This window comes from Choloepus didactylus, chromosome 2 (assembly GCF_015220235.1).
Source record: "Choloepus didactylus isolate mChoDid1 chromosome 2, mChoDid1.pri, whole genome shotgun sequence".
Lineage (NCBI taxonomy): Eukaryota > Metazoa > Chordata > Mammalia > Pilosa > Megalonychidae > Choloepus > Choloepus didactylus.
In genome coordinates this window covers 109,289,666-109,317,665 of record NC_051308.1, presented here as the reverse complement: position 1 = coordinate 109,317,665, position 28,000 = coordinate 109,289,666, and the positions used below count along the sequence as shown (strand labels likewise).

At 54.4% G+C, this 28,000-nt stretch overlaps 1 protein-coding gene and 2 long non-coding RNA genes across 4 annotated transcripts in view; 1 reads left to right on the top strand and 2 right to left on the bottom strand.

Annotated features, from left to right (window-relative positions):
• On the bottom strand, positions 1-9,473 carry MEX3A (mex-3 RNA binding family member A). Its single transcript, XM_037813828.1, has 2 exons — positions 8,944-9,473; positions 1-5,441 (listed from the first exon to the last, which is right to left on the bottom strand). Exons 1-2 carry the CDS (start codon positions 9,395-9,397, stop codon positions 4,336-4,338), a joined length of 1,560 nt encoding a protein of 519 aa, XP_037669756.1. The 5' UTR covers positions 9,398-9,473; the 3' UTR covers positions 1-4,335.
• An 835-nt stretch (positions 9,474-10,308) lies between these two features.
• LOC119526557 lies at positions 10,309-17,104 on the top strand. Its single transcript, XR_005215206.1, has 3 exons — positions 10,309-10,565; positions 14,849-15,029; positions 16,713-17,104. It is a non-coding gene; the product is annotated as an uncharacterized LOC119526557 (long non-coding RNA).
• The window catches only part of LOC119526556, a 19,033-nt gene continuing 4,661 nt past the window's right edge, over positions 13,629-28,000 (bottom strand). Inside the window, exons 2-7 of one of the 2 annotated variants that reach the window (XR_005215204.1) lie at positions 27,131-27,301; positions 26,726-26,817; positions 20,227-20,314; positions 18,246-18,455; positions 15,560-15,686; positions 13,629-15,078 (exon numbers count right to left, since the gene is read on the bottom strand). This is a non-coding gene — a long non-coding RNA (uncharacterized LOC119526556). Of the gene's footprint in view, positions 15,079-15,559; positions 15,687-18,245; positions 18,456-20,226; positions 20,315-26,725; positions 26,818-27,130; positions 27,949-28,000 lie in introns of those variants that run through there. The other variant, XR_005215205.1, reaches the window with a different exon arrangement.

Sequence of the window (28,000 nt, the reverse complement as noted above, 5' to 3'; positions counted from 1 at the left end):
CGCACCCTCGAGTGCGAAAGTGGGAAAGGGGAACCCCCTCCCCACCCCAGACGCTACCATCCCAAACTAGCGGGGGTTTCTAGGACAAACAGCAGGGGGGAAATCTGTCCCTAGGTGGGGCAAGAAGAGTAAATTGGGGAGAGGGAGATGTGTTTGGGGTCTGGCATGTGTTTGGGGAGGGGCATGACAGAATCACTGGTGTACTGGAACAGGCCCCTCTGGCCAAAGGGGGTGCCAAGGGGCCTCCCCACCTCTTGAACAGGAGGGAAGGGCCCAGATCTGATTGCAAGCAAGCTGGTGTTGGTAGAAGGCAAGTGCTTTAAAAATGAGTTGATTTCTCACATGCAAAAGTCAGGATCCCCAATTGTCTGCATGTGTGGGGGTTGGGGGAAGCTATCTGTTCCCAGGCCAGGGCACAGCAGATGACCCCTACCTGAAGGTGGGCTGGAACAGAAAGGATCAGGGTTGGTGTCGCCCAAGGTGGCTGCTGCCCTCCCCTGGCCTCTGTACCTGGGGTGGGGGTGGGGGGCAGTTCTCCCAGGTCATCCTTCCACCTCACTGAGTGGGAAGTCCTTTTTGGAGTCTAACTTCTAAGACATAATTAAGCATGTTGCAAACCTATAAAACACATTACAGCCTTAAAGAACAATTATTGAAATTATTACTCCCACTGCTGCCATGGTGGTCAAAAACAAAGGGGGATCTTGGGTGGGACCAGGTATGGGAGACGATCCCCCGTCTCCCCAACTCTGGGAAGGTAAAGTTGTGTGTACATTGTGCGTATGTTTGGGGAATGACCTACCAGGCTCTCAAATCAAACTGCAGTGAAGTGGATTGAAGTTACACTCCAAGGACTTCCTCAGTTAGGCCTGGGAGAAGCTGGTTTAGGAGGGTTTGAGCTGTGCCGTCTCCACCCTTCCTGAGAGCCCCAAGAGAGGACAGACCGATTTGGAGTGAGCACGGGGATGCAGGCAGGATGGAGCAAGCCAATGTTCTCAACCTGCACTGCTGCCCCAGCCCAGTGCCCCATCTAGTCAACAAAATCAATGTCCATCCTTTGAAAGACCCTCAAAACTGAGCCCTCGTCTATTTGTCCTATAGTTGAAAAATCCAAGGATTCTCAGAATCAACCCCAACTGGTAAACCAGTAGCCCCGAACCTTATCCAGCAACCTGTTCCCACCCTGTTAATGTGATGATGGGGCGACTCTGGGTGGACTCAAGAAACTTCCCTCCTCTATTTTTCTTTTCTTTATGACTTTTATACATTCTACTGGACCCAGGGGTCCTCAATGCTACTAAACTTTAAGCTATCTGAATATCTTCTACTAAGTAACTAGTAATTCTTTCTCTCTCTTTCTCTAGGATTATATGAAATAAATTTGTATTATTATTATTAATAATTATTATTTTGTAGTATTCTTTTCTTTTAAACCTTTCGGTTTTTCTTTTCCTCTCTCTCTCTCTCTCTCTCTCTCTCTCTCTCGTTTTTGGTTAAAAAAAAAAAATCTATTTCTCTTAAATCTCACACCTCTCTGAGGGTTCCCACGGGCCCACTAGGCCTCAGTTCTTGGCTTCCCTTCCTCACTTACCCCCGGGACCCGGTAGGGGAAGGGGGGGGACACCCCAGGATCCTCAGTCCTCAGCTTCTTCCTTTCTTCTTAATCCCTTTCTTTGTTTGGCTCTGCCGGCTCCCCCGAGGGGGAAGGGGGAGGGGGAACCCACTGAGTGAAACTTAATCTATTTGCAGGGCCCCAAAAGGGGCCAGGTTCCCCCAGCCCCTCTCCACCATCCATCCCAGGATGCTCCCCCCAGAAAAGCAAATGTATTCCTCCCCAAAGAAAAGTGGGGGAAAAAAGGAACGTAAACCCGAACATATATTAAAAACACTTTTTAAGATTTAACTCTGAATACAAATGTATTTTTTTCTTCTCTCCCTACATATATTCTAAACCTTCTAAAGTTTTTTTATTTTTTTAAGGATCACTTTATCATAAAAGAAAATATCCTTTTCATATAATAAATTACCTAATAAAAAGTCTTTTTTTTTTTCATATTAGCCCAGGTTCTTTGCTACATTTATACGGTAATAAACGCCTTTATTAAAATAGAATATTAAATTATAAAGAACTGCTTTTTTTTTTTTTTTTTGCTATTTTTGTTTTCTCTCCTCTGTGTTGGTCGCCTTTCTCGCTCCCTCTCACGCTCTCTTTCTCTCCTCTATCTCGTCTTTCGCTATGCGTGTTTTGTGTTTGCTTCTAGGTTTGGCTCGATTAGTAAGGGTAGGATTGAATTTTCTGAGCCGCCTAGTGTAACAGTCTTCTGCCTTTGTGGGTACCGAGTGGAGAGGGGGAGGGGGGTTGACAGACAGATATCCCTTCTTCCCAACCCCCCTCCCCACTCGCCCCCGGCGACCAACCGAGGGTGCCCATTTGGTTTGGTTTCTATTGTATAGACATCTCAGGATGGCTCACATTGGCGGGAAGGAGGGAAGTGATCACAGGCCCGTTTTCTTGGCTGTGACCTCCTTCCTCTCCCTTCCCTGGCTGGTGGTCTGGTGGGGGAGGGGGGCTGAGGGGAGAGGATTAATTCACATCAGGAGGAAGGAGAGGAGGAAATCCCCTCTGCACTCCCATCCCCGTTACCCCCTCTTCACCCAGGAAGAATGGGACTCCCAAGCTAAGTGCTCAGATCACTCAGAACAGTCCCACCCCATTATATACAAAGATCTCCCAGGGCCCTCTGGGCCCATCCCCCATCCTCTCCTGGCCCGACCAGCAGAACCAGGAGGATGGGAGGCTGGCGACAGTCCCAACTGAGCCTGGGGAAGCTGGGAAGGGGTGCACAGGTTGTAACAAGACACAATTCTCAGAACACGATCTGCTGCACCCCAATCCTGCTTCACCCCGGATTGATCCTTCTCTGAAGACCTGGCCTCTCTCCTCAACCACAACGAGTGTGACAGAGATTTCATGATTAGTTTGCTAATGATTCAGGTCAGGTCCAGAGAGAGAGAGATGCAGAGAGCCGGGGTGGGGGTGGGGAGTGGGATGGGATGGGGGGGTGGCCTGTAGAGGAGGAGGGGCAGCATGGGGGAGAGCTGTCCTTTCCTCTACCACCCTCGCCTCCTGCCTCCAGCCCTATCCTACTCTTGAAATAGCAGACACACTACTCTGGCCACTGTCGCCCATTCCCACAGCCAAAAATTCCAGTCCAAGAACCGTTCCCTAAATGTAATGCCCACAGACAATGAGGGTGGAGGTTTGACCCCTTTTGTACCTCAGTATTAGTCCCCTCACCCCAGTTTCACTGCGAATGGGCCCACAGTCCATTAAGAATTTAAGATGTTTCTTTGGAGGAGTGGAGGAGAGGGCCCCAGATGCCTGAAGGAGGAAATGGGGGGGGGGGTCGTCAAGATGTTTTTCTCCTTAGGTGGACAGTGTCCCCAAAGCTGGACTGGAAGAGACAGGAGGGAGGTGGAAGAAAGGAAGAAAGGCATTGACAAACAGCAAGACAGAGCAAGGATTGACAGCCGCCAAGGGGAAGCAAAGAGAAGAGCTGAACGAAAAGAGCAAAGGAGAGAGGAGAGAAACCGCAGGGAGGAAAAACAGGGAGAAGAAAAGCAAAGGAAAAAATTTGAAGGGGCAGTGAGGATCCCCACTCTCCAGAATCCTCTAGCCCAGCTTTGTGGAGACAGGAATTCTGAGCTCTTTATCGATTGACATGCCACTACTTCCCTGAGAAGTTCTAGGCAGACTTCCCATAGGGCCCCAACCCCCTTAGGCTGTGGGAAACTTCTGAACAGATTCCCAAACAGGATATGCACATACGGGGTTAAAAGGTCATGTTAGGAGGTTGGAGATCAGGACCAGAGGGCTTGAGGATCGGAAAGAGCACCTCTAGATACAGATGGTAATTCTCCCTCTCCTTTTTCCCTACCCCTCTCTACAAAGGAAGGGGTAGAGTGACCCACAGATGGGGAGGTGGGCAGAGGGACTCAGGATTATGAGATTCAGCCTTAGCTGCCACCTCTTGCAAAACAAAAGTTTCTCCTTGCTGATTCCAAGATTTAAGGGTGTGTTGAGGTATCAGGGTTGTAACTCTAGTAAAATTGCCTGTCTGGCCCCCTCCCAACCTTCCCAGGACAGGGTGACCAGAGGCTCCGAAGGTGGCCCACCCTCTGGCCACCACCATCTTGCCTTCCCTACCCCCTCCCCAGCGAGCGAGGATCTAAGCACCTTGCCCCCCAAATCACTGATTTCCAAAAGGCCCCAGTGGAAAACAGCTCCAGGGCAGGCCCCTAGGGAGTGGGCCCAGGAGGCATGGGGCAGGGGGCTTAGGAGAATATTCGGATGGCTTGCGTGGCCGTGATGTGGCAGACGGGACACTCCGGGTCCGTCCTCTCGCAGATTCGTACTGCACATTCCATGCAAAAAAGGTTGTGTCCACAGGGAACCAGGGCGGCAGTCACCTCGCTCTCGAAGCACACCATGCAATCCCGCCCGCCGCCGGGGCTCCGCAGGCCGCCCCCGCCAAGTTTGGAGAAGCCCTGGAGAGGCTCTCCCGGCGGGCGCCTCGGGAGTCCGGCCAGCTCAGGCCCTGCGGAGGTGGCAGGAGAGCGATGGGCGCCAGGAGGCCCACCGCGGGCCTTGGCGGAAGAGGAGGAGGAGGAGGAGGAGGAGAAGAGCACCGAGGAGGGCGTGGCGTTCTCCTGGCCCGCCCAGAGCGGGGGACTTGTCTCAGCCACTCCGTAGTACACGTCCTGCTTGCCCACACCATAGCCTGGAAACAGGTACCCGCCATAGCCAAAGTCCCCGCTCTGCTCGCCCAGGCGCGGGGCCTCAAAGCCAGAGTCCACTCCGCACTCGCCAATGCAGCCCAGACTGTTCTGCCGGAAAGTGGAGAGCGGTTTGCAGCCGGGCGGATGCACCCGCCAGGCCTCGGAGTAGCGGCTGTCGAGCGCTGCATCGGGGCTGCCAGCCAGGAAGTCGTTCTCATTGTTGTACTCGAGGATCTTGCCTGTGCGCACCGCGATGTGCGTTTCGATCTCCTCTCGCGCACGCTCCACGTTGCCTGGGGCGCCTGTGATCTCAAACACTGGGTCGCGGTCCCGGCTTGGGGTGATAATGTACGTGTTGGTCTGCTGCTGGATGCGCTTGATGGTTGCCCCCTTGGGGCCCACCACCAGCCCCACCACGCGGTAGGGCACCCTCACACGGATAGTCACCTGGCCCGGTAGAGCAGGCGCCACACCAAAGGCCGCACCGGACTTATTGCGTGAGGCACGGATCATGGAGAAGTGCTCGGCTGCTGAGATGATTTCCCGCCGGGCTGTGGCCACGTCTTCCCGCCGCCCGGTGACCATGAATACCGGCTCCTCGCCCCGCACCGGCGTCTTGATATAGGTGTTGGTCTTGGCCCGCAGAGCCTTTATCTTGCAGCCTGGGATTGGGTGAGAAGGAGAGAGAGAGACCCACAGGGCAAGAAGGTTTGTGCTGGGACCAATAAGTTCTCTGATCTTCACCCAGATACCCCAGCCCCCCAGAGACCTCTCAGTCTACCCTTTGAGCCCCCCATTTCAACAGTGCACTCACCAGATCTCAGATCTACCCAACGTCCCTATCAACCACAGATTCAAAACCTACAAACTTCCCCTTGCGTTCATTCAGAACCTTCCAAATTCATTCACTAACCCTCCCAGGCAAGATGCGAACCTCAGATCTACTCACTAACTCCTCCCCAACCACCTGCTGTTCCCTCAGTTTTTCTACTGATTTCTGGCTACTCACAAACTTCCAAATCATTTAATCACCACACCCCTCCCCCATCTGTTACTGATCGCCATCTTTCCACAGAACCTCCAATGCACTCAGTAAACCCACAATCTACTCCTCGCCTGACCCCTATTCATGAAAACTGTCCTCAGATCTGCTCAGGGACCATTGACCCCCATCTGCTGTATGACACACACACCCCATGTTGCCCACCCATTAGTCTCTCAGTAGATCCCAAATTCATAGGGAGTTCGCAGCAACTAGTAGACTGCGGGAAACCAGGAAGGGTCTGAAAATCAGAGCTTCAAGAGGGGAAGGAGGGGTATGAAGATAAAGATAATCATATGTGAGGGAGCAGCGCCCCACCCCACCCCACAGTCACCCTGTCCCCTGGGGGCAGGAGAGCAGAGTTGGCCTGCGGGCTGAGTAAGGGTGAGGGAGAGGGTATTCTGACCCCTTCTTCTGCTTCAAGGTAGGAGGGGGCTAAAACTGGGAGGCTGGGGAGAAAGGCAGGAAGAGAGAGAAAAAAGGCTGAGACAAAGACAGACAAAGAGGGAGAAGGGGAGAGAGAAAAGTGAGGGAAGCTGGGATGACCATGCCATCTCTAAAGGCTGCAGTTCTCACTGGCTAACTGTACAAGCCCCTTGCTCCTTTTCTGTTCCCCCTTCCTCCACCTGGCTTTACACAGAAGCCCCAGAGACTTAGACCCTTTCACAAAGCCCATATGCTACATGTGTGTGTGTTTGCACACACATGTTCCTAACAGCCGTAATGCACCGTGTGCATTTATCTACACAATACTTGTGGAGAGAGCTGAATGTATACTTTTATACACCCCTTTCACACAGAGTCCCTGTGTTTCAACCTTCCATACATCCCACCCTTCTATCCCCATCCTCTCCAGCACATAAATAGCACATTCCTATACACGCCCACAACTTTTGCTCCCATTCACACATACACACACTCACACCCCTCTCCAGGCACGCAGTTCACTAGTCCCTTTCTCACTCCCCACCACACTACCTATCCCCCCAAAACCAAGTTTCTCTCTGCCCCTACCTTCCAACCACAGGCCTGAGGTGAACTCTCTCTCTTTTTTTTTTCCCTTCTCCTTCCTCCACTCCCGATGGCCTCTCCTCCAATCCTACCAGATTAGCAGCACTTCTCATCTTCAAGAGACCTCAGGAAACAGAATTTGCTCCTCCTCCCTGTTTTGTCTTCAGCCCGTTGGGCAGTTGAGAAGCCCTACCTGTTATCAAGTCCACATCCTTGCTGCTATAATTTCAGTAATTGACTGTTCTATTTGTGAGGCATGGAAGGTTGAGGAACAGTGAGGTCCTCTTTCCTACCACCTCCACTCTCATGGTGTCTGAAGAGCACCTGGGGTTTGGAGCTAAGTTTTGGTTCCATAAACTTAAGTGACAGCCAGGTATCTTTGGGGGTTGGGACTGGGATGAGGAGGACAGTCCAGGACATAAGAGCAAGAAGAAAAGCCAGGAGCATGGACAGGTGGTGGACCTCATCCTATGTTCTGCAACCCTGAAGAAGTCTGTGGAAGGGAAGATCCACTGGGCTTCACCTTCCTAGAGGTCAAACAGAGGAGTACTGACACTGCAGCAGGAGGAGGGAGGTTAGACAAGAGGAAGGACTTCCATACATTTAAAGAATCCCCCTACTTTTATGAGGGAAAGGCCCATCAGATGCAGAGGCAGAAAAGAATGATCCCATTAAATTCCAGGGCCTCCCAAGAACACCCCCACTCCCAAGAAAAGATACAGTCAGTATCCCCACCCAATTCCAGGGCTCTGGATCCCCAACAAGAGGAAATCCAACTTTCTCAACCAGAAATCTCAAGAGGAGTGCCCCCGGGGGGTGAGGGGTGTGCAGAGGAGTGGCATCTTTGCCACCTCCATCTGGGACTCCCTGCGAAAAGCCCCTAGCCCCCAGCACTCCTGGTGGATGAGGTAGGATGTAGAGTAGGGGCCTGCCAGGCCCGCCTCCCCTCTTCCCCCGACAGCAGCCGGCCTCCTCCCTCACTCCCAGCCGGAATGCAGCTCCTCTATTGTTCCCCACTGTGGGACAGCTCCTCCTCCGCTCCTCCCCCACCCCACACCTCCCCAGCCCAGCCCCTCTGCAATTTTCAGACTCCCGTACCCAACCCCCCCACTCCCTTCTGGGAAATCCGGAGAGGAAAGGGTCCCCAAGATCCCGTCTGTTCGATCTGGACCGTTACCAACAAACCCTCCCCCCCACACCACCACCACCTCCCAGGGATGCTGGAGCCGGGGAGGGTGTGGTATCAGACACACTACACTGGAATAATTCCATATCCCCCACCCTCAAACACATCCAGACACATACCCTCCACCAAATCTCCAGGTGAAGGTTTCTCACACCCCAGCTCCTCCACCCCCTGCCCTGTGCCACTCTTTCACTACTAGAGACCCCTCTCCAGGCCTCTGGCCCCCGGCCATGGCCAGCCCAGAACAAAGCCAGAGAGGGAAGAGAAGAGGTCCAGGCCAAGACATTGTACTTCCTTGGAGGCATCCCTTCCAAAACCCCATAGATGGTCCAACTGTGGTGAACTGGTGACCACAGGACCCCCTCCAACCAGCGGCCCCCCTCCTCAACTCTCCCCCAGTCTGGGACCCTCCCCTGGGCCACACCCCCTTCCATTCCTACACTCAACTCAACAAAGAGACAGATACTCAGTCTGGCTCCCGGACCAGGGCTCCTCCAAAGTCTGTAACTCCAAGAGGCTGGGGTTCCCATTAGGGCCCCCTCCCCAATCCACTAGCAGATCCCGGAGTAGGGGCTTCTGAGTGACTCTTCACACATTCCGCCAGTTTTCCGGCTAGGAGTGGACACCCCCTCAGGACAGCCTTCCCGGATTGGGAGACGGAGCCGCCTCCCCTTTCCCTCTCCCTGTGCGAAGATATTTCTTTGTCTAAGGGCAGATCCCTGGGGGAGGAAGGATCTGGAGACCCGTCCCGAATGGGGGTAGCAGGGAACTTTGTGGCACTTGGAAATCAAGGGAGGGGGCGGGTCCCCCTTTGTGGGGAAGGGACAGAGCCGGCGGCGGACAGGGAGGGAGGAAATGAACTTTCCGAGCTGGGGACGGGTGCCCCCCACCACAGTCCCTCTCCGCGGTCCCGGCGCCCGCTTACCTTGCCTGCCCACGATCTCGGCCACGTGCTCGGAGGTGGGCACCGGCACACACTCGGTGGTGTTGCTGCTGCCCTTCAGGCGCAGCTCGGCCTCTTTGTAGAGAGCGCAGAGCTTGGCGTCGCTCGCCCCTTTGGGGGCGGTGGGGGGCTGGGGCGGCTGCGCCGCGGGTGCCGCCGTCGGGGCTGCCGGGGGCGCCGCGGGCGGCGGCGGGGGGGCGGGCTGCGGGGGGGCGGCCGGCTGCGCGGGGGCGCCGCCCCCCCCACCTCCCCCGTCTTCGCCCGCCGTGGGGGCGGGGGGCTCCCCCAAACCCAGGAGGCAGAGTTGATCGAGAGCCAGCTGAAGGGCGCGCTCGTCTTCCAGAAGCCCTCTGTCCTTAGCGCTTCCCCCGAAACATCCTAGTTCCCCAAAGCCCCCATTTCTTTCCATTATTCCAGATACCACTAGACTAGGCATGGCGAAACAAAAGCTGGGGGAGAGAGAGAGAGGGAGAGAGAGAGGTGGTGGAAGGGAAAAGAGGAGAGAGGAGGGGAGGGGAGAGGAGAGGAGGGGGGTGTGTGGGGAGGGGGGAACAAAGAACTGGGGAGGGGGGAAGAAAGCGAGATAGAAAGATAGACCCTCCTCCTAAGCCCCCCTCCCCAAACACCCTGTAACCCGACTCCCCTCGCCCCAGCCCCCGGGATGGGGGTGGGGGGAAAGAGAAGCAAAACCAAGAAAGCAGATCTCTTCTCCTCTCCCGGGGTGACGGGGGGCGGGGGGCTGCGGGATCTCTGCCCCCACCCCTCCCGCCTCGGACCCGGAGTCCAGATGCTCCTCTTAGGCTCCCGCACCGAGCTCCAGTCCAAGAGCGGCGCTCAGTGGCCCCCAGTAGAGCCCAGCCCCTTCCAGCGCTCAAACTCTTTTGTTTTAAATGAACTGGATGGAGCAGCATGGAACTGACGGGAGGGGGGCGCGCCGGGGGCGCCCGGGGCATGCTGGGAGTTGTAGTTTCCCGCCCTCGGGGGGCGCGTGGACGAATTCCTTGACCCGAGGAGCATAGGGATGTGCCCTTCGGTCTTTACCCGCCGCGCGAAGGCGAAGCTAAGGGGTGGGATGGGAGACGAGGTCCCTAATTTTTTCAAGGGGCGGGCACGGGGAGAGGGGGCAGGGGTAGTAACGGAAAGGGTTTGTAAAAGGTTAATGCAGCGCGCCCCCTTCCCAATACGGTCTCCCTCCCCGTCCCCGCAGGTCCTGGGTCCCTCTTTTTTATGGTAATGAGGAGGGGTGGGGAAGAGGGCGGGGAGCGGTTCGGGCTCGGTCACTGCGGCTTTCTCTCTCTCTCCTCTCTTCGGCCTCCCAGCCGCGCTCTCTCTCCGCCTACCCTCCCCCCCTCCCGCTCTCCCAGAGTCGATCCCGGCTCGGGGCAGCGAGGAGAGGTCCTCCGCAGAGCAGACAAAGCCCGCAGCCGCGATGTGGGAGAGAACAGGGCTCTGCGCTCTGTGGGGGCCAAAATGGAGTACGGGCTGGAGGGTGGGACCCCCTGGCGAAGGACAGGATCTTCTCATCCCCAAGAGGCGAGCCCTCCCCCCGCCCACACACACATCCCACCTCCAGTCTCGGAGATCTCAGAGGCACCGACTTGGAGGTGAGTTATTTCATGGCCCTCTGGTCAGTGGAAGGGGGTCAGGGAAGGCTGTGGCGTGGTGGAGTGAGGAGAAGGAGAGGGTTGCGGGAGAGGGGAGAAGTGGGAGGTAGAGAGTGGGGTGACAGTGGTAGTCTTAAAGGCATGGTGTGATTTAACAGTTTTGGGTGAGGGGCTTGAGCTTTGGTGCAGCAGAAGGAGGAGAGACTGGAGGTGGATGGGGACCCAGTCTTGGTTCAGTCCTGGGCCATGAATACAGCTTGCGGGTGACCATTACTTATTCCACTTTTCTTCACCCACCTCTCTCCTGTTAATTCAGCCCCTTTGACTCTGGAAATTAGGTGAAAGTGAAAATAAGTTTTTAATGCTTAAATTGGTTGGTTGGGTACTTTTAGAGAGAGTTTGAGGAAGTTGGAGCAAAATGCAATCTTTTCTTCTTCCACCTCCTATCTTCAACATTTCTTTTGTCACCCTTTTAATGCCTGGGTTTTTCCAAAGAAAAGGGATGGTGTTGCAGCTTGAGGGTCTAAAGTCAGACTTTAAGAAGGACTTCCCCAAAGAATATTATAAGAATGGGTAGACAAGCTACAGTGGTGAGGTGTCCTTTCCTGGTGTGCCTTGGAAACAGAAAATCTGAACTGGTTTGTGAAGTAAAGCCCTGCTTGAAGGCAGGGGAATTAATGAGATGACCTCACAGACCTGGCACTGTGAGGCCATGAAAGCTGGGCTGTGCAGCCCAGTTCCCTAAATTGGTTCTTATCCCTGGGGTTAGGGACGTGTGCCCCCAGATCAGGGATTTAACATAAGATTAACAACAAGATTAACAACAATGGGTACCATCCCACAGGGCAGGAGTGGCTGAGGAAGATTTGTAGGGTCCTGGGGAGTGGGCTCTTCCTGAGGTTTGTTCCCTCTGTCTGCCCCAGGGACCTGGATCAGGGGGAATGGTGGTACTGGGGACCTGGGGCTCTCACCAGGGGAAGGTTCCTCCTCTGTGGACCAGGTGACAGTTTTTCACATTCATAGAAGTAGTAAGGAGTTGTGCCAGGCATCTTTATCGGCCCTCCAGCTGGTTTGAGCCTTCCTGTCCCCACTGAAAGGAGTCTCCCACCCCAGACACCCACCCTTGAATTTGCCTGCACTTTCCTCCCTGCTAAGCTAATTAAAGCAGGAGGTTAATGACCAGAGAAGCCTTGGGGATTTGCCCAGGGAAGAAAACAAAGGACAGAAACAAGTGTGTGTGTGAGTGAGGAGGGGACAGCTGCTGAATGGGAATAGGGGAAAACTGAGGGGCGGGGTGAGGGAGGTGGTGGGTGGCTGGGTGGGGGGTCCCTACTGAACCCACATTACTGATCCAACAGCAAGGATGACTCAGCCCCTTGGGTGTGTCTAGGCACCACATGTCCACCCTCTGAGTCCCACTGTGACTCCAGACAAACATCGTTTACAGCAGGAGAGAGGCAGACGAGGACCTGGCACCCTGGAGGGCAGGTGTGCATGTGTGAGGGCACTTAAGTAGGCGGCGTGGGTGTATACACATGGGAGCCTGGGCTGTGTGTATAACATGTGTGCCTGTGGATTGTATATGTGTGTGTGTGTGGGGGGGTACCCACAGTGGGGACTACCAGAGTGCCCAGGCCACAGGAGGGTCCGAGAGTGGACACCTTTAGGAGAGGTGGCCTCCTTTGTTCAGGGGACCTCTCTCTCCCCTAACAACACAGCTGGCTAAGCTGGATTTCTGTCCATGGGTGCTCTTCTGTCTCCCGACTCCTGCCCTCCCAATCTGAAATTATGCTGATGGGGGCAGAAGGCCTTACTTAAACAATTTGTTTAAGAACAGATGAACACCCCCCTACTCCCACCCTTTATGATCAGACAGGTGTGTAGGTGCCATATCTCTCCCCTTGGACCTTGGAGGGCAGGGCTGTGTCTCTCATCTTTGTCATTGTCCCCCCACTTTGGCTCCCCAATGCCACCAGCTCTGTAAGGATATGTTGAGTGGAATTTGGTACGTTGAGTGGAACTGCATGTGCAAAGCCTCATGGTGTAAGAAGGAGGAACAGGTCTCTGGAGCCAGACACACTTCTTGTTGGTTCTGCCACCTCAAGCAATCATTTAATACTGACCCTCAATTTCCTCATCTCTAAGATGGAAACAATAAGCCAAGTCCCTAGCACAGTGCTAATCAATGTTAGTTTCCTGGCCTGGTTGTTCTTCCCTTGTGGTTGATTTTAGCCAAGCTGTGGTCTCTGTTAGTTAATTTTCATTCATTTATTCCCTATTGAGCTCCTAATATGTGCCAGGCACTGGAAGAGATCCTGACCCACTGTGAGTCACATGAAGTCAGTTCTTAGGTCTAGACTTGCCAAAGTAAGATCATCCCAAACAACAGATAACTTCAAAAATAATTCCTATGGAGCACTGGAATGCAGGCAAACTGTCTCTGTCTCTCTCTAAGACACATGCACACACACACACACACACACACACACACAAGCACAGACACACACACACAAGGGCCAGGCTCCTGGCCTCAGGCCCGGGGAACAAAGGACGCTGTTGAGTTAGTTGTATGTGCATCGTGTGTCTGTGCCAGTGTGTGTGTGTGTGTGTGTGTGTGTGTGAGAGAGAGAGAGAGAGAGAGAGAGAGAGAAAGAGAGAGAGAGAGAGATGGCCTGGCTGCAGGGCAAGAAAGGTGACCCAGTCGAGAGTGGGGTGGTCCAGGTTTCACTTGGAGGCTGGAGGACAGGTGTGGGGTGTATCCAGACTGTGGGGCTCATCTGTGTGTGGAGTTGTGTCCGTTCTCTCCTCTGAGCAAACACAGGCGCTAGTTGTTGCAGTCCGGACACCAAGTACCCAGGGATGGGGCACACACCTAACGCCTGCTGCTGTCCCATCCTGTTTTCATCCCCAGACACTGCTCAGAGTCCCTGGGGAGGAAGGGAGGCATGGGAGGCTGCCACCAAGGCTGTCCTACCAAACAGGCTGGCCCTTAAGGAAGTCTCCCCAAGCTGCTCCCAGCTCATCTGTCTCCCTACCCCAGCAGGATGCCTTTTTCCTCTGTCCTAGTTAGCTGAGCCGCCTCTCCTATGCCTTATGGGGTTCCCGTTTTTCTTTTCTTAATACCACTCCCTTATGGGAAGTCCCCCTTGCTATCTAACCACCATCCTTCCTGCTGAGAGCCAGTTTCCTCTCTGTTACTGGAACATGCTTGACTCATTAAATAATTAATTTCAGTCAATGAGAATGAAAGAATGTATTGAGCAAAATTCGTAGGCCACACCAAAGAAAGATCAGACTTGATCCTTGCCCTCAACAAGACACAGAAAGAAAGCAGCCTACATAACCCAGAGAACATGGAAAAACAGGATTAAAAGTAAGGGCAAAAATGATCTACAAGACTGGGGAGATTGGAGGGAAGAGTAGGTCACTGTGGATCCTTCTGTCATTGTGGGCCTGATCTCTAAGGGCCTCAAAGACCCAATTTGAGGTTTGAACCTGGACAAACATCTCTACTCCTTCCCTGGGGCCACCCCAGTCCTCCCCCTGCCAGGTCCCCTGCACTGTCTAATTTCCCCAGGGAGAGCAGCTCAGAGGGGCTGGGGTGGAGCCTGGGCCCCCCAGGACAGGTGGTTGACAGGGCCCCTCTGGGACTCAGGGCTGGACCCAGGCGTCCAGAAGGCAGGTGATACTGGAGCTGTGACAGTTGGTCCCCAGATTCCTCACCCAGTGGCGCCAGCTCTGGTTTCGGGCTGGGGCAAGGGAAGGGGAGGTGTGCCTGGTGCCAGTTGGGGCTGGGTGCTCTCTGGGGGCAGGGAAGGGGAAGCAATAAACATGCCCTTGGCAGGTTGTTGAGGAGGGTTTTTTCTCATACCCTCTGTGCCAGGCACTGTGCTAGGTGCCATCAGGGGATTCTGAGGAATAAGACACAGTCTGGCACTGCTTTCAAGGGGCTCACAGGTGAACTGATGGATATAAAAGACATACTATACAGAATGTCAGAGCTGAAATAAAAGTTAAGTGAATGAATGAATGAGTGAACAAGTGAATGAATAGCTTCATCAATTATCTAATGGCTTCATTTCAAAGAGGAGACTGAGGCCTAGAAAGCCCAGGTCCTGTGGCCCCCCTGTGTCTTCTGTTCAGGCTTCCCTTTCCGGAAAAAGGGGTGGAAAAGGACTTGCCACCTCCTGAGTGCCTGTTTGATGCCAGCCTCTCTCCTTTGCAGATTTTTGCAGACTTTTGCAGGCCTTTGCAAACTTGATCTCATTTCATTCTCATCACAGTTCCGTGAGACTGGAATTGCTGTGTCTGCTTAACATTCAGCCAGTGAGGGAGTGATTGTTGAAGCTGGGAGAAGCTTGGGGAGACTTCCTGGAGGAAGTGGATATGAAGGAGTCATGAAGGATGACTGAAGTTCATTCAAAGGGAGAGGATTAAAGGATGTCTGGAGGTCCAGTGCCTGAGGTACCCAGGGAGGCTTGCTGATTGGGCGGCGGGTCAGCTTGCCTGGATCCTGGGGAGCAGGGGACAGATGGAGGAAACATGTGTTTGAACCTTTGCCACCAGGTGGTGCTACAGGCCAACCACTGGCTCCTGTCTGGGCTCTGACCCTAGGTCCCTGGTGCTCCTTCTGGGCTCTGTGCCCTGCCCTCCCCCCTCAGGTACCACCCAAGTTTCTACTGCACACTGCTTCCACTGGGGCATCCCACACTTGGGGGACGATGAAGCTACCAGTCTGTTCCTGACTCAGGAGACCAGCCAGGTGGTCCCTGTGGGTTTGACCAGCTCCCTGGGTGGTCTGGAGTTCCCTTCCAGCCACCCTCCTGTGTAGGAGACACTGTTCAGGAGACAGACTAAGAAAACAGGCATTTGAGTCCCAACCTCCCTGCTTACTGGCTGTGTGACCTGGGCCACGTTTGTCTAGGGCTAATGATAATAGTAAACCTACTAAGGATTTTAACTTTTCATTCAGCAAATATATATTGAACACCTACCATATCAAATATCATTAGGCACTGGGGATACACCAGAGAACAAGACGGACAAAGAGCTGATATTCTGTGGGAGCGGAGAGGCAGCTAGTAAACAAGTAGATAATGTAATTCCCGGTCGTGATAATCACTGGAAGAAAAACAAAGCAGGATGTGGGGTAGAAAGGTTAGAGGTGGATAATTTGAAAGGTTGGTCATGTGATGAGAATTTAAGTGGACGTATATAAAGCACATAGCATGGTGTCTGGCATTGGGTTAGCTAATGTTACTATTTTTTTTTTCCCTTTGCTTTGGCTCCACTCCATCCCCACGTCCCCCTTCCTTTCTCCCACAGTCTCCATACATTTTCCCTGCAGCCCTTATGGGGAAAATGGCAGTGCTGGCTTGGGAACCAGAACCCTGAGTTTTTATGTCTTGACTCTGCCCCCCAAAAGTCCAAACCCGCTCCTCCACCAGTGTCCCCAGCTTCCGGTAAAATGACATCACCATCCACCTGGTTGCTCAAGCCAGAAAGCTGGCACCATCTGTGATCCCTCCCTTTGCCTTGACTCCCTCCCATCCAGTCCGCCAACAAGTGCTCACAACTGCACCTCGAAATATTTCCCCAATCCGTCAACTGCCCACCTCCATTGCGACCATCCTGGCTCAAGCCATCATCATCTCCTACCTGCAGTAGCTTCTAACTGGTCTCCCTGCCTCCAACCCTGCCCCCTCCCACAGCTCCCTCCAATTCATTCACCACACAGTGCCTGGACAGATCATTTTTTAAAGAACCAATCTGATTGTGAAACTCTCCTGCATAAAACCCTGCAATAGCTCCTACTACCATTAGATTCAAAACCAAACTACAGCCTGTCCAGCCTCATCTCTTACCTCCTCCCTGCCCCTGACACTGCCACTACCCCCAATTCTCCATTCTGGCCACATGGGCCTTCTTTCAGTTCTTTTGAGCACACCATATTATCATCCAGCCTTTGCCTGTGCTGCCCCCTCCATCTGCTCTTCCCTCACCTTTCACCTGCCTAATGCTTGGTCATCTTGCAAGACTCAACTTAGATGTGACTTTCTCTGGGAAATCTCTCCTGGCCCTTTTTGGGTCTCTCACTATTTGTGATACTATCTTGTAACTGCCTGTTTACATCTCTGTTTCCCCTAGTACACTGGGTTTTCCTTGACGACAGGGACTGGAGCCAGTCCACTCCTGTCTTCCCAGCAGCTGGTACAGAGCCTGGCACACAGTAGGTGCTCACTAAATGTTTGCTGTTTGGAAGCTGAGCATGCTCATCCATAAGCCCCCTCCACCCCACCCCACCCTCGTCAAATATTCATCTCCATCCTCTGCTTTTCCATATCCCCCAACCTCCACACCCAGCTTTAACCCTCCCCTCACCTGCTCTCCAACAAGGTGCTGTCTGCATGGCGCTTGGTGCATGCCAAGCCCTCTCTAGCCCCTGGTCTTGGGCCTTCATACAGAGCAGGAACCTGATAATGGTGCTGAGTCACTGTCATGACTTTTTGCCTGATGGCTCAGAGGGGATCTCTCAGTATGGAAACCCCTCCTCTCAGTCACTGCCAGTAAAATGAGTCTTGCACATACATAGTAGGACTTTGAGAGTGCAAAGAAGTGTTCAGGGTCTCATGGTCCTGGCAGGCCTTCTCCACACTCCAGGCCTTCATACATGCTGTTTCCTCTGCCTGGAATCTTCTCTCCTCCACTCCTCTTGGCTGTCTCCCACTCATCCTTCAGATGTGAACTTAGGAGTCACGTCCTCCAGGAGGCCTTCCTACCAAACTGCTGGGCCTCGATACTCCCTCTGAGTCTGTCGTGGCACCTAGTACTTTCCTCTGTGTTAGCGCTTAGACCACAGTGCTGTCTGAGCCCATGTACATGGACTGCATGCTACACCAGACTTACAGCTCCCCCAGCACAGAGAATGTGTTTCTCCAGCATCTAGCACAGAGGAGGCCCACAAAGATTTGTTGAGCAAATGATTGATTGAGTGAATAAAAGGAAGAAAATTGCTGTGTGGTCCTGCACAAGTCAAGTCACTCGGCGTCTTTAGACCTCAGTTTCCTCTCTGTAAAGTGGGGCAGGAGAGTGTGGAGCAGTGGTGTACCTAAATGTTTACTAATAGCCAGAGAGGAAAAGCCCTGAGTTGTAGTGTTTGCTAGTTTCCACGGTGTAAATTCTCTCACTGTGGCCGTTTTCAAACAACCAACTTGACAACACCGAATATGCAAAGATGGGAAAAGATGTGAACACCTGCCCACCAGCTGGTGCAGGCCGACTCCAGCTCACCACTGCAGATGGAGTGGCTGGGGCCAGATGGCTTCCAAGGTGCTTTTTAGCTCCAATGTCCTGGCCCTAACTGTCCCCCAGGCTCGCTTCCCAGGAACCTGGGGGTCAGAAGTCAGGCTCTGGATTCCTACCCCCAGCTCCCCACTCTCATTACCTCCCCAGCACCTTGAATCCATTCCCAGAACCTAGAGAATGATACCCAGGCTGCCTGGTATCTTCTTGTTACCAGAGACACCTCCATGCCCTTCCAGGTGGTAATTGTGCCATCTCTGCCCGGCAGCCTTTGCAGACTACTCAAGGCCTGCCAGTTGGCTCAAGCCCCGGCATTTCAGACGTTTGCAGAGGGACCATGTACTTGGGTCTCCCTGTGTTTCTGTGCCCCACACTTACCTTGGGGCTCCCTGAGGGCGTAGGCTGCGTCAAATCTCAGTTTTTAGTCTTGCTTGACGTCTGACCTGGCTGGTGCCTCCCTCTTTCTCAAAACTGTTCCCTCCCGGCTGCTCCTTTTCGGTTTCCACGTAGACAGTGGTCCCCATCCTGCCATTTCCTCCATCTGGAACACCTGTTCTCCCTTTCTGCCCGGCTTTTCGAGTAGGGAGCCTGCAGTGTGGAGGTTAACGATGTCTTCTAAATATGGGATCCAGGCAGGTGGGTGTGCACTGCTGCCTACTACCTGCGAGCCCGTTGCAAGTTACTTAATATCCCTGAACTTGTTTTCCCATCTATAAAATAAAGATATAGTAGCAATTACCTCATGGGATTGTTGTGCAATTAATGGGGAGATGCATGTAAAAGACTGACATAGTGTCTAGTACACAGAAAGTGCTTAATGAATATTAGTTGTTATTATTCAAGACTGGGCGTAATCATCCCATCCTCAGGGAGGCCTTCTCAAAACCAAAAACTGGGTTAGTTCCTGGTTCTCTGCTTCCTGGCATCCCGAACTTTCCCTTTTGAGACACTTTAATTCCTTGTTCCACGAGGATGAGAGCCATTTTTGGCACACAGTAGGAAAGGGGTAAATATGTGTGAATGAATGAATGAACGAATGATGTAGACACCTGTCTCCCTTGAGAGGACACAGCTGGGGCCTCCTGCCACTCTCGGGACTAGTCTGGACACGCCCGTTGGAAAGGAGAAAGCGCGGCTGGTCCCTCCTGGGCCAGCAGGTGGCGCCAGCACCCACTGGTCCCTGCCCTTGGCCACCTCCCTTGTCCGGCTCATGCCCCAGTGGCCCGAGGGGTCTCAGCTGGGGCCAGAGAGATGGGGTCCCAAGGCCTAAGCTGGGCTCCAGACCCCAGGCAGCTGGGGCTGACTCCCACTCCCCCATCCTGGAGGGATGTTTTCCTCGGGGTAGCCAACCTGACTTGGCGGGGAAGGGAACCGCTGAGGAGAGGAGCTGGGCTGAGGGGCTGGGGACTCAGACCCTGCAGGTGGGGACAAGGCTGATGTTCTCTTGGGACATGAAATGAGAAGTGGTTAAATCAATCAATGAGTCAAAAGCTGAGATCTAGGAACCAGACACAGTGTGGAGGAGGATGCGGTGAAATCAGAGAAAGGAAGGGGAGGCCTGGTTTCCATGACAATGGTTGTGTTTGTGGCAAGCTGGGGACTCCTGGGTCCCCAGGGCCTGCCAACAGTGATTCACCACAGGAAAGAGAAGGCTGCTGGGGGACTGGGTGCTGGGGACCGGATGCCCTGTGGCTCCCTGTGGGTGCTCAGCATACACTGCTCTGTCAGCTGCTGGGAGTCTGCTGTGCCCAACAAGCTGTAACCAGGGGCAGACCCTTTGCTCCACGCTGCACCTGTGCATCTCACTTAACCCGCACACTGACCCTCAGGAATTAACATTCTCCCCATTTTATAGAAGGGAAAACTGATGTACCTTGCCCAAGGCGACTTGGCTAGGAAATGAACGGCACAGCCAGGATTAGAACCTGGGCTAGTCTGACTCTAACCATGCTGGGAAGACCCAGGAAGCAGACAAGGAAGAATAAAGGCACAGGAGTTAGAGTGTGGCAAACACCCAGGAGGAAATGAGGAAACTGTGTGTCAGCCCACCTCTTGCTCCCTTCTCCAAGCCTGAGAGTAGTCCGCAATTCTGGTGCACTCAATGTCCCCCGTCCACTTTCTCTCTGCCATGGTCCTGGGGCAGTAGAGTGTAGTGGGGAGTGATCATCATGGCTGATAACCACCCCCACCCCAGAACCCTCCTAGAGCTTGGGAGTTCTCGGCCTTCCCCAGCATCTGTCAGAACAGTTTCATTCTTGTTCAGTGTTGGGGCCCTCACAATTTCAGCAGGAGAGGGGATCCCCATCCCACCCCACGCCTGGGCCCTGATGGCACGCAAGCAGGAAGCCCAGCTCCTCACCCTCTCTTCTCCTGCAGCAGAAGGGATGAAGGTTGAAAGGGCCTCAGAAATCTCCCAGTTGAGTTCTCTTGTTTTGCAGATGAGGAAACTGAGGGCCATAGAAAGGTGCAGGTTAGTGGAAGAGAGAGAACTAGATCCGCTGTCTCCAGACTTCAAGTTCTATGATCCCAAAAAGGGTTTTTTGAATTTGGTGCCAGGTTCTCAGGAATGGAATCAGGCAGATGAACAGAGGGAAAACAAGCAGAGTAAATGGGATAATTTGCATGCCTAGCATGGTGCAGCATGTGGAAGAAGGTGCATGTGATGTCAGGAGTCATGGAGGTGGGATTATGGGAAAGACTTACCACACGTATGTCAGGAGTAGATCAGGATGGAGAGTGAGTATGGAAAAGAACACAGATCTGGGGTCAAAGTGTGCTGTGTGATCTCAGGCAAACCACTTACCCTCTCTGAGCCCTGGGTAACAACACAAGTGCCCCTCCTTCAGGTTCACGGGAGGATGGATGAGATAAGGGGCAAGTATTTGTGAATTGTGGGATGACATTGTATTGTCAGGAAAGGCAAGTCCCGTCTGCTGGGACTGAGAGACAGAGCTGTCCTGTGCTGCAGAGATGGGATTAACCAAGGTGCTTGACCCCTAATCCTTGGGAAAGCAAGGACGGTATATGAACTTTCGTCTTGGTACAGGTGGCAGTTCTCTTCTCTGGGGGGGTGGAGGGAGGTGGGCAGCAGTTTCCTGCAGACCCCCAGGGTGCCCAGAGGCTGCGGGAAGCTGAGCACTAATTACCTCTCACTCCCTAATTGGGCTTAATTGTCTCCTTGTGATCAGCAATTACGAGGCTACCTCAGTTAGCACAGGAAGAGTGACGGCTCAGCAGGGGCTGGCCAGGTCTCTCCTTAGGAAGGAGGCAGGTGAAGGTTGGTCCCAGAGGGAGATTGCCCCACTGCCCAGACCCTCACTACTCAGTCCCTCCTGGCCCTGTGAGGGAAGGGACCAGGAGCCTCTGGGCCCTTCCCCTGGACTATGATTTCTCTGACCTCAGTTTACTCACTATCATCACCAGCATTCTGACTTTTTTTGCTTCTAGAGGAGGCCTGGATTCTGCTCTGGCTGCACCACTGGCTCCTTTGCAGCTTCGGGGATGATAGCCACTGGGGCAAGGTTGAGAGTGTGCAGACAGGTCTCAGGGGTTTAGATCCCAGCTCTACCACTTACTACCACCTACTACCACTTACTACCACTGTTGGACAACAACAGTTCTTGGGGTTAGCTGCTGCTATAATCCCCACTCCAAGCCTGCTTTCTTCAGCTGTAAAATGACAGATTGAAGTGGTTTGCACTCTGAGGATGGGGGACATTGAAAACATGGGTCTCACCCCAGACCAATTATCAAATCAAAATATCCCAGGCTGGTGGGGCATTGGCAGCTCTCCTCTACCCCCCTGCCATCAGCAGTTTTTAAAAGCCTCCTCCCCTACCCCCAAGTGAGTTTTATGTCCAGCAAGGGTTGAGGCCACTGGATGGATAGTCTAGAAGAGACTCTCCCCTCCAGCCCTTATTCCCAGAGCCTTTCTAATAAAACCCTCCTGCCCACTCCTCGGCCCAGCGTCTCCTGTTCTCAGATCACACCATATTCTTTGCACAGCCCCAGAAGGTGCTGCAGTTGGGATAGGAGCTCATGACCACCTGTGAGGCCAGCAGCAGATCCCTCCCCAGTCACTCTGATGGGGCCCTCCTTTATAAAATGAGAATAACGGCCTTACCATGCTTACCTCCTTCCTCCAGGAGTTCCCTGTCTAATGGGGAAGACAGGCATGTGCAGACAGTGTCACTAAAGTGATGAGGGATGCTGGGGGCTCAGCCGGGACACATACCCTGGGCTTAGTGGCACTTGTAGCTGAGTCAGGAGGACGAATAGGAATCGGTTAGAGGGCAAGGCATGTGCCAGTCCAGGAAGTTAGTTTAGAAGAAATCAGGAAAGTCAGAAATGCTAGAATTTTAAGGACAAGGCATTGATAAGCTGGAGAGGCAAGGAGAGCTGGGGGGGCACAGAGGGCCTCAGAAGCCAGGTCAAGGAGTTTGCACTTTATCCCGAATACAATGGGGATCCACTGTTCTTAGAAGCCCCGGGGAAACATGGTGGAAAAATGGCTGTGGTTTCTGGAGGAGAGCGGATCAGAGTGGAGGCAAGGCTGGAGGCAGGGAGGCTGGTTAGGGGCTGATGGTGATCAGAAGCAGTGAGTTGGAGGCAGCAGACAGCGTAGAGAGAAATTCTGGAGGTAGGATCCAGAGGACTCAGGGAGTCACACACCAAGGGAGATGGAGGGGATGAGGCTGGGGAAGGAGGAGCCAAGTGGGGCTGGACGGAGTCGGGGAGTCACGAAGAGCTCCTTTTGGGATCCCCAAGGAAGGATGGCAAGCATGGAAGCTTGGCAAGCACTGCTGGCCTGGGAATGCTTTAGAGTTCTAAAAATTCTAAGGAGTGGAAGGGCTACTCGCCCTCAGCCCAGGGCTGGGGCCCTCCCTCTCCCAGGCCTCTCTGGGACAGGCTGGGAATTCCTGGCCCAGAGACACCCTGTTGGGGTAGGCCTGCCCAGCTCCTCCCCAGCCCAAAAGGAGGGAGGTGTCTGCTCCATGACACAGGTTAGGGGAGGCGTGTGAGTTTAGGGGAGCTCTGCCCCCACACCTGTCTTCCAGGGCCTCTGGCCTCAGTTGTGGCCGTGGGAATGGGTTTGGAGGAGGCCAGAAGGCAAGCTCCTTGGGCCTTGGGTATGAGGGCAGCAGGGGGCAGTGGACGTACTGCAGACAAGTCAGGCAGGACACGCAGGTTCCATCCTGCCTCTGTTGCCACAGGATTCGTTTTTGTCCTGACACCGGATCTCCCCGCCTGGATCCTTCTACTTCCTCCCTTAAGTTGAGTGTCTGAGTGTTGGGAAACCCACTTCTCCCCCCATTCCAAGGTGATCCTCAGTGGACAAATGGCCATGCCCTCACCTCTCTCAACTCCAGCCCCAGAACACATCTCCATTTCCAGGCCCACTCAGCCTACTCTCCGTCCTCCCTCGTTAGTCTCTGGTTTCTGGGAGAATATGATTTGAATTAACTCTTGGGAGAAAAATCTCAGAAACCAGAAAGGGGGGCCATGGGGACGGGGGCAGTGAGTCACGCTTCCATGTGTATTTTTCAAACTTTCCGTTGGGAGTTTGGAAGACCACACCCTTTTGATTGCAGGCCTGGACCTAGCTGTCCAAGGGTCTCATGTTCTGTTTCTATAGGTCTTGCCTTAGCTACAGCACCGCAGCCTGGCCCACCCTTGAGTTCTGCTTTGTGTCCTGGGAGTCCCTACCCCTTCTCTCTTTGGGCTTGCTCCTGCTGTAAGAAAGGCACTGTAGTGTAGCTTCCATCTCTTCTCTGGTCTCATTTCACGGTGATGGCCCTGCATCTACCCCTTCAGGGTGGACCAGTGGAGGCTGCAGCTGACTTGGGGATTTTGTCCCTGTAGTCACTTCTGCCAACCCTCCAACCTCTGAGAACCTCCCTCAGCACCCCTCTGTCCCAGCTGCTTCCTCTTTGTGCAGCCCTTCCTTCCCATCCCTGCACCTCAACTTCTCGAAGGCTTGTGGCTGAGGGTGAAGTACCTAGTGACTCCCAGCGAGAAGCTCGGCAAAGCAGACGCCTCATCCTGAGAAGATGGGCAAGGGAGAGAGCCCACTGTGTGCCCCTACTGTGTGCTGGGTCCTTAGGAGCTGGGAGGAGACTCGGGCATCATGCGGCCCCACCCCCTAATTTCTGGACCTATATAAGTCCGATTCCCCACATTGCCTCATCCTGCTACCCCTAAACCAGCCCACAGCCCTCCCCAGAGGAGCACACACTGGCCTTTTTTGCCCAGTAAGCTCAAAGCTTACAGGGCTTCCTGAAAGCCCACCTCACTTTGGCCCTTGCCCCCTGAGGCAGGGGCACATCTCATGTCAGGGACTCCTCCCACAGTCCTGGGAAGGGGTGTCAGGATACCCATTTTGCATGTGGGAACGAAGGCTCAGACTGGGAAATGGATGGGGACTCTGAGGATGGTAGAGGACAGGAAGGGGAAGGTAGCCCATGCCCTTAGCCAACCCCTCTTTGCAGGCCCTGGGCCCTTTCACCCTCCCTGCAAGCTCCCAGAAGCTTCGTTGGGGTTCCTGTACTAGCTGCCCCTCTCCCCTTCCCCATGTCCCAGGGCTTGCCCCCTTCCTCCTTGCCTCGTCTTATGACTAATCCTTCCTGGCGGCAGTGGCACATCCTTCCCCCACAGTGCCCCTGCCAGTGACGGCCCACATCACGTGGGCCACATCTGGCTCCATTTGAACACACCCTGCTCTCCCCTTCCGTGCCCCTCCCTCTCCTTTGTCCAGGGGCCAGAGCAGGGCGTGCACTGAGGACCCCTCTCCTCCACCAGCCCGCCCCTCCCTGCCTCTTTGCACCCTCTAAAAGATCCACTCTCCCCTTCCGCCCCCCAGCCTCCCTCCCTCAGCCTCCTCAGCCTTGATCCCCTGGACATATTGGCAACATCCTTCAAAAAACACTCCCCCCACACACATATTCTGAATCCTTGGACCCCTTTCCCAGTCCCCACTGGACAGCAGATTGGGAAGGGGGCAAATTGCAAGGTCTGTGCCCCAGAGCTCTCCCGGGGTGGGAGGAAGGTCTGGCATTCCAGGAATTAAGCTCTGAGCCCAGTCTCTGCCCTGTTACCAGCTTGGGCTTGGAAGGGCAGGGGTGACCCCAAGATATGGCATGCATGGAGGGTGTAGCTTAGCCCGTGGGGAGGGGTGAGGGAAACTGTAGGGCTTGCACCTCTCTAAGCAGGGATGGGGGCGGAGCCTGGAAGGCCCTCCAGCTACCGCTTCCCTCCTCCTCCCTCCCTGCTTAGCAACTGTTGCCTGGTAAATATTTGCCCCACCAGGATCTGGGGCTGGTGCGTTGGCGTCTGGCGGGCAGCTGCCCCTCTCCTCAATTCCTGGGTCTCTCCCTTGCCCAGCTCTCTACTCCGGGGTCCCTGGGCCTGGACTCCAGATGTGATGCCTCCCTGCCTCTCCCCCACCTCAAAGTCCAGTGCTTTCCCTTTCATCATAGAATTCCTCTCCCACCTTCTCCCTTTTCCCACTCTTACTTTTTCCTTCATCCCAGCTCACCTTCTGCACACAACTCTCTGACCCACCCTCCACCCTTTGATCCACTAAGGTACCTGAGTCAGGCCCCACCTCTAAACCAGGCAGATCCTTGGCCTCACCCCCACCTCAACCCACTAGGAGCCCAGCCTGGCTATGATTCCTAGGACATCACTGGTGCTCGCTAAGCCCCAGGACCCCACCTCTCTCTTCCAACAGGAACATGTCCTCCACCTCTAAACCTTAGTTCAGCTCTCCACAGCCCCAGGGGGAAGGTGGGAGAGGGGAGATGGGATGTTTTGCTGGACAACCCGTCCCCAGACTGGGAAGCTTTGCATCAGGAAGCCAGCACCATTTTTACCTCCTCTGGGGGTAGACTGAGGGAACCACAGCCAAGAGGAAACAGATGCCCGCTCGGCCCCGGCCTGGGCAGCCTGAGCCGGCCAGGGGCTGAGAAGCACGCCAGCCTCAGCCTCTGCATCCTGCCCCTCCCAGCCAGGCCTCCCGCCCCTGCCCACCCCTCCTCCAGTGGTTCCCCCCCATGTCCTGCCACTGTAACGACGAGGTTCAAGGGCCAAAGTGAGTGGGCTGTCAGGGTGCCCTGTGAGCTTTGAGCTTATTGGGCAAAAAAGGGCCAGTGTGTGCTCTTCTGGGGACGGCTGGGGACTGGCTTAGGGGTAGGGAGACAGGGAAATCTGGGGAATTGGACAAATATAGGTTCAGAAATGAGGGGGTGGGGCTGCATGATGCCCGAGTCTCCTCCCAGCTCTGAAGTTCTAGCTTCTAGGAAGTGAGTGACAAGCCCAGCCCCTTCCCTATCCCATAGGGCCTCACTCCAGGAGCTCCTGACCTTGGCAGAGACCCTGCCCATCCACCTGCCCCACCCTGGGCAGCCTGGCATAACCGTGGCCACTTCTCTAGAAAGTGCCCTTCACTCTATCCCACTCATCAGGAAATCTCCTGCAGGTTAACCACCACCCTCCTGGCTGAGAGTCCAAAGGAGACAACAAGGAGCTTGGTTTGCAGGGGCAGGGGACAGGTAGATTTACCATGAAGCTAAAGACAGTGAAGCTGCAGGGCCCCTCTGTTGCACAGGCCCTCCCTAAGGCTGCCAATGTTTCCTCATGTCATATGGGCCTCCCCACAAAACTGTATGAGTTGCAGATTAGGTGACCAGCCATCCCGGTTTGCCCCCCAGGCTGTGCTCATTTTAGCATTGAAAGTCCTGCCTCTGGGAAACCCCTCAGTCACCAGCAAACCAGGACAGCTGGCCACCCTTGTTTCAAGCCCCACACATTTTTGGTGGCACCTGGATGGGGAGTGAGGAAGAAAGAGAATCCTTCTCTACCTCATTTCCTGGAAGTGGGGGGCTGGGGTAGGGGCGAGGGGGCTTTTGTATCCAGCTCCGGCCCTGGAGTTGTGGCGTTTCTGTTTGTTTCCCTGGCAACAGTGAGAGGAAACCCCCATTTAGAAGTCAGGGGAGGCCCCAGCAACCACATACACAGACACGCGCGCAGACGCCCACACACGGTCACTGCGTCAGCACCAGCAGGCAGCGCTGCGGCGCCTCCGGGAGGGGGAGGGGGAGGGGGAGGGGGAGTGGAGGGGGAGGGGGAATGGAGGGGGAGGGGGCGGGAGGGAGGCCCCAACCCATCTGCCTGCGGACCCAGGCCCGTCCCCAGAGCCCCACCCATATCTCCAGTACCCCTCCCCTTTCCATCCCCTCCCTCCCCTTCCCTCCCCCAGTTCTCACCGACTGGTGGGTGGAGGATGGAGAGGAGAGGAAGGAGAAGCTGTCAGTGCTGAATTTTGTTCTGTCCACTGCCTGATTTCTGTTTGGCTGGCTCGTAGTCTGGAGTGTGTCGTTACAGGTGACAGCCGACTGAAGTTCAGCGAGCCTGAGACTCACAAGTTGGCGGCTCTCCTGGCCCAGTTGAGGAGAGGGGAGAGGTATTTGGAATGTGGGAAACTGAGCTCCACAGCGACTCTAGGATTTTGCTGTGGGATTGTGCTCCTTGGGGTCTGGGCTGAGCCTGGGGTCTGGGGCTTGGTTCTTTCACTTGTCAGCTGTGTGACCTTGAGCAGTTCCGTCAACCTGCCCAAGCCTCAATCTCCTCATTTGTAAAATGAGAATTGCAGCGCCTGCTCTGTGCTCCTCAAAGAGACTTGGGAGGGTTACTTTGATCTTGGTGAAAGGGTTGTCAGACCTGCCCAGGTGGGAGGTGGGAGGGGTTGGTTCTCTCCTCATTATCCACCACCCCTTCCCTTCCAGCCTAGTCGGGGCAGTGAGGGAAGGTAGCCGGGCCCTGGCTCAGCACCCTGCTTCCCTACATCACAGTAACATCAAGGCGGGGCCCTTGAGGTGGAATAGCACCTTAAGATCTGTCCTGTGGTAGTGCGGGTTGGGGGTTCCTGTCCCATCCTGGCCCTGCCTAGCTGTGTGACCTTGAGCAAGTCTTTCCCGTAAGAAGCCTACCTGTAAAGAGGGGCTTATCATGTATCAGTAGGTTTTTAACTTCATTCCTCAGAACCCTGGGGTGGGGCAAGGGACTGCCCTCTGTGTCTCCCAGACTCCCCTACTAGAGAGTCTCTACCTCTGATATTTAGTATACTGGGCTTTTTT

Bases quoted from the DNA above. Each gene is read 5' to 3' on its own strand.
- MEX3A (XM_037813828.1), bottom strand. From the start codon at position 9,397: ATGCCTAGTCTAGTGGTATCTGGAATAATGGAAAGAAATGGGGGCTTT. The intron at 5,442-8,943 runs GTAAGCGGGCGC...ACCCAATCCCAG, and splicing joins CGAGATCGTGGGCAGGCAAG to GCTGCAAGATAAAGGCTCTG.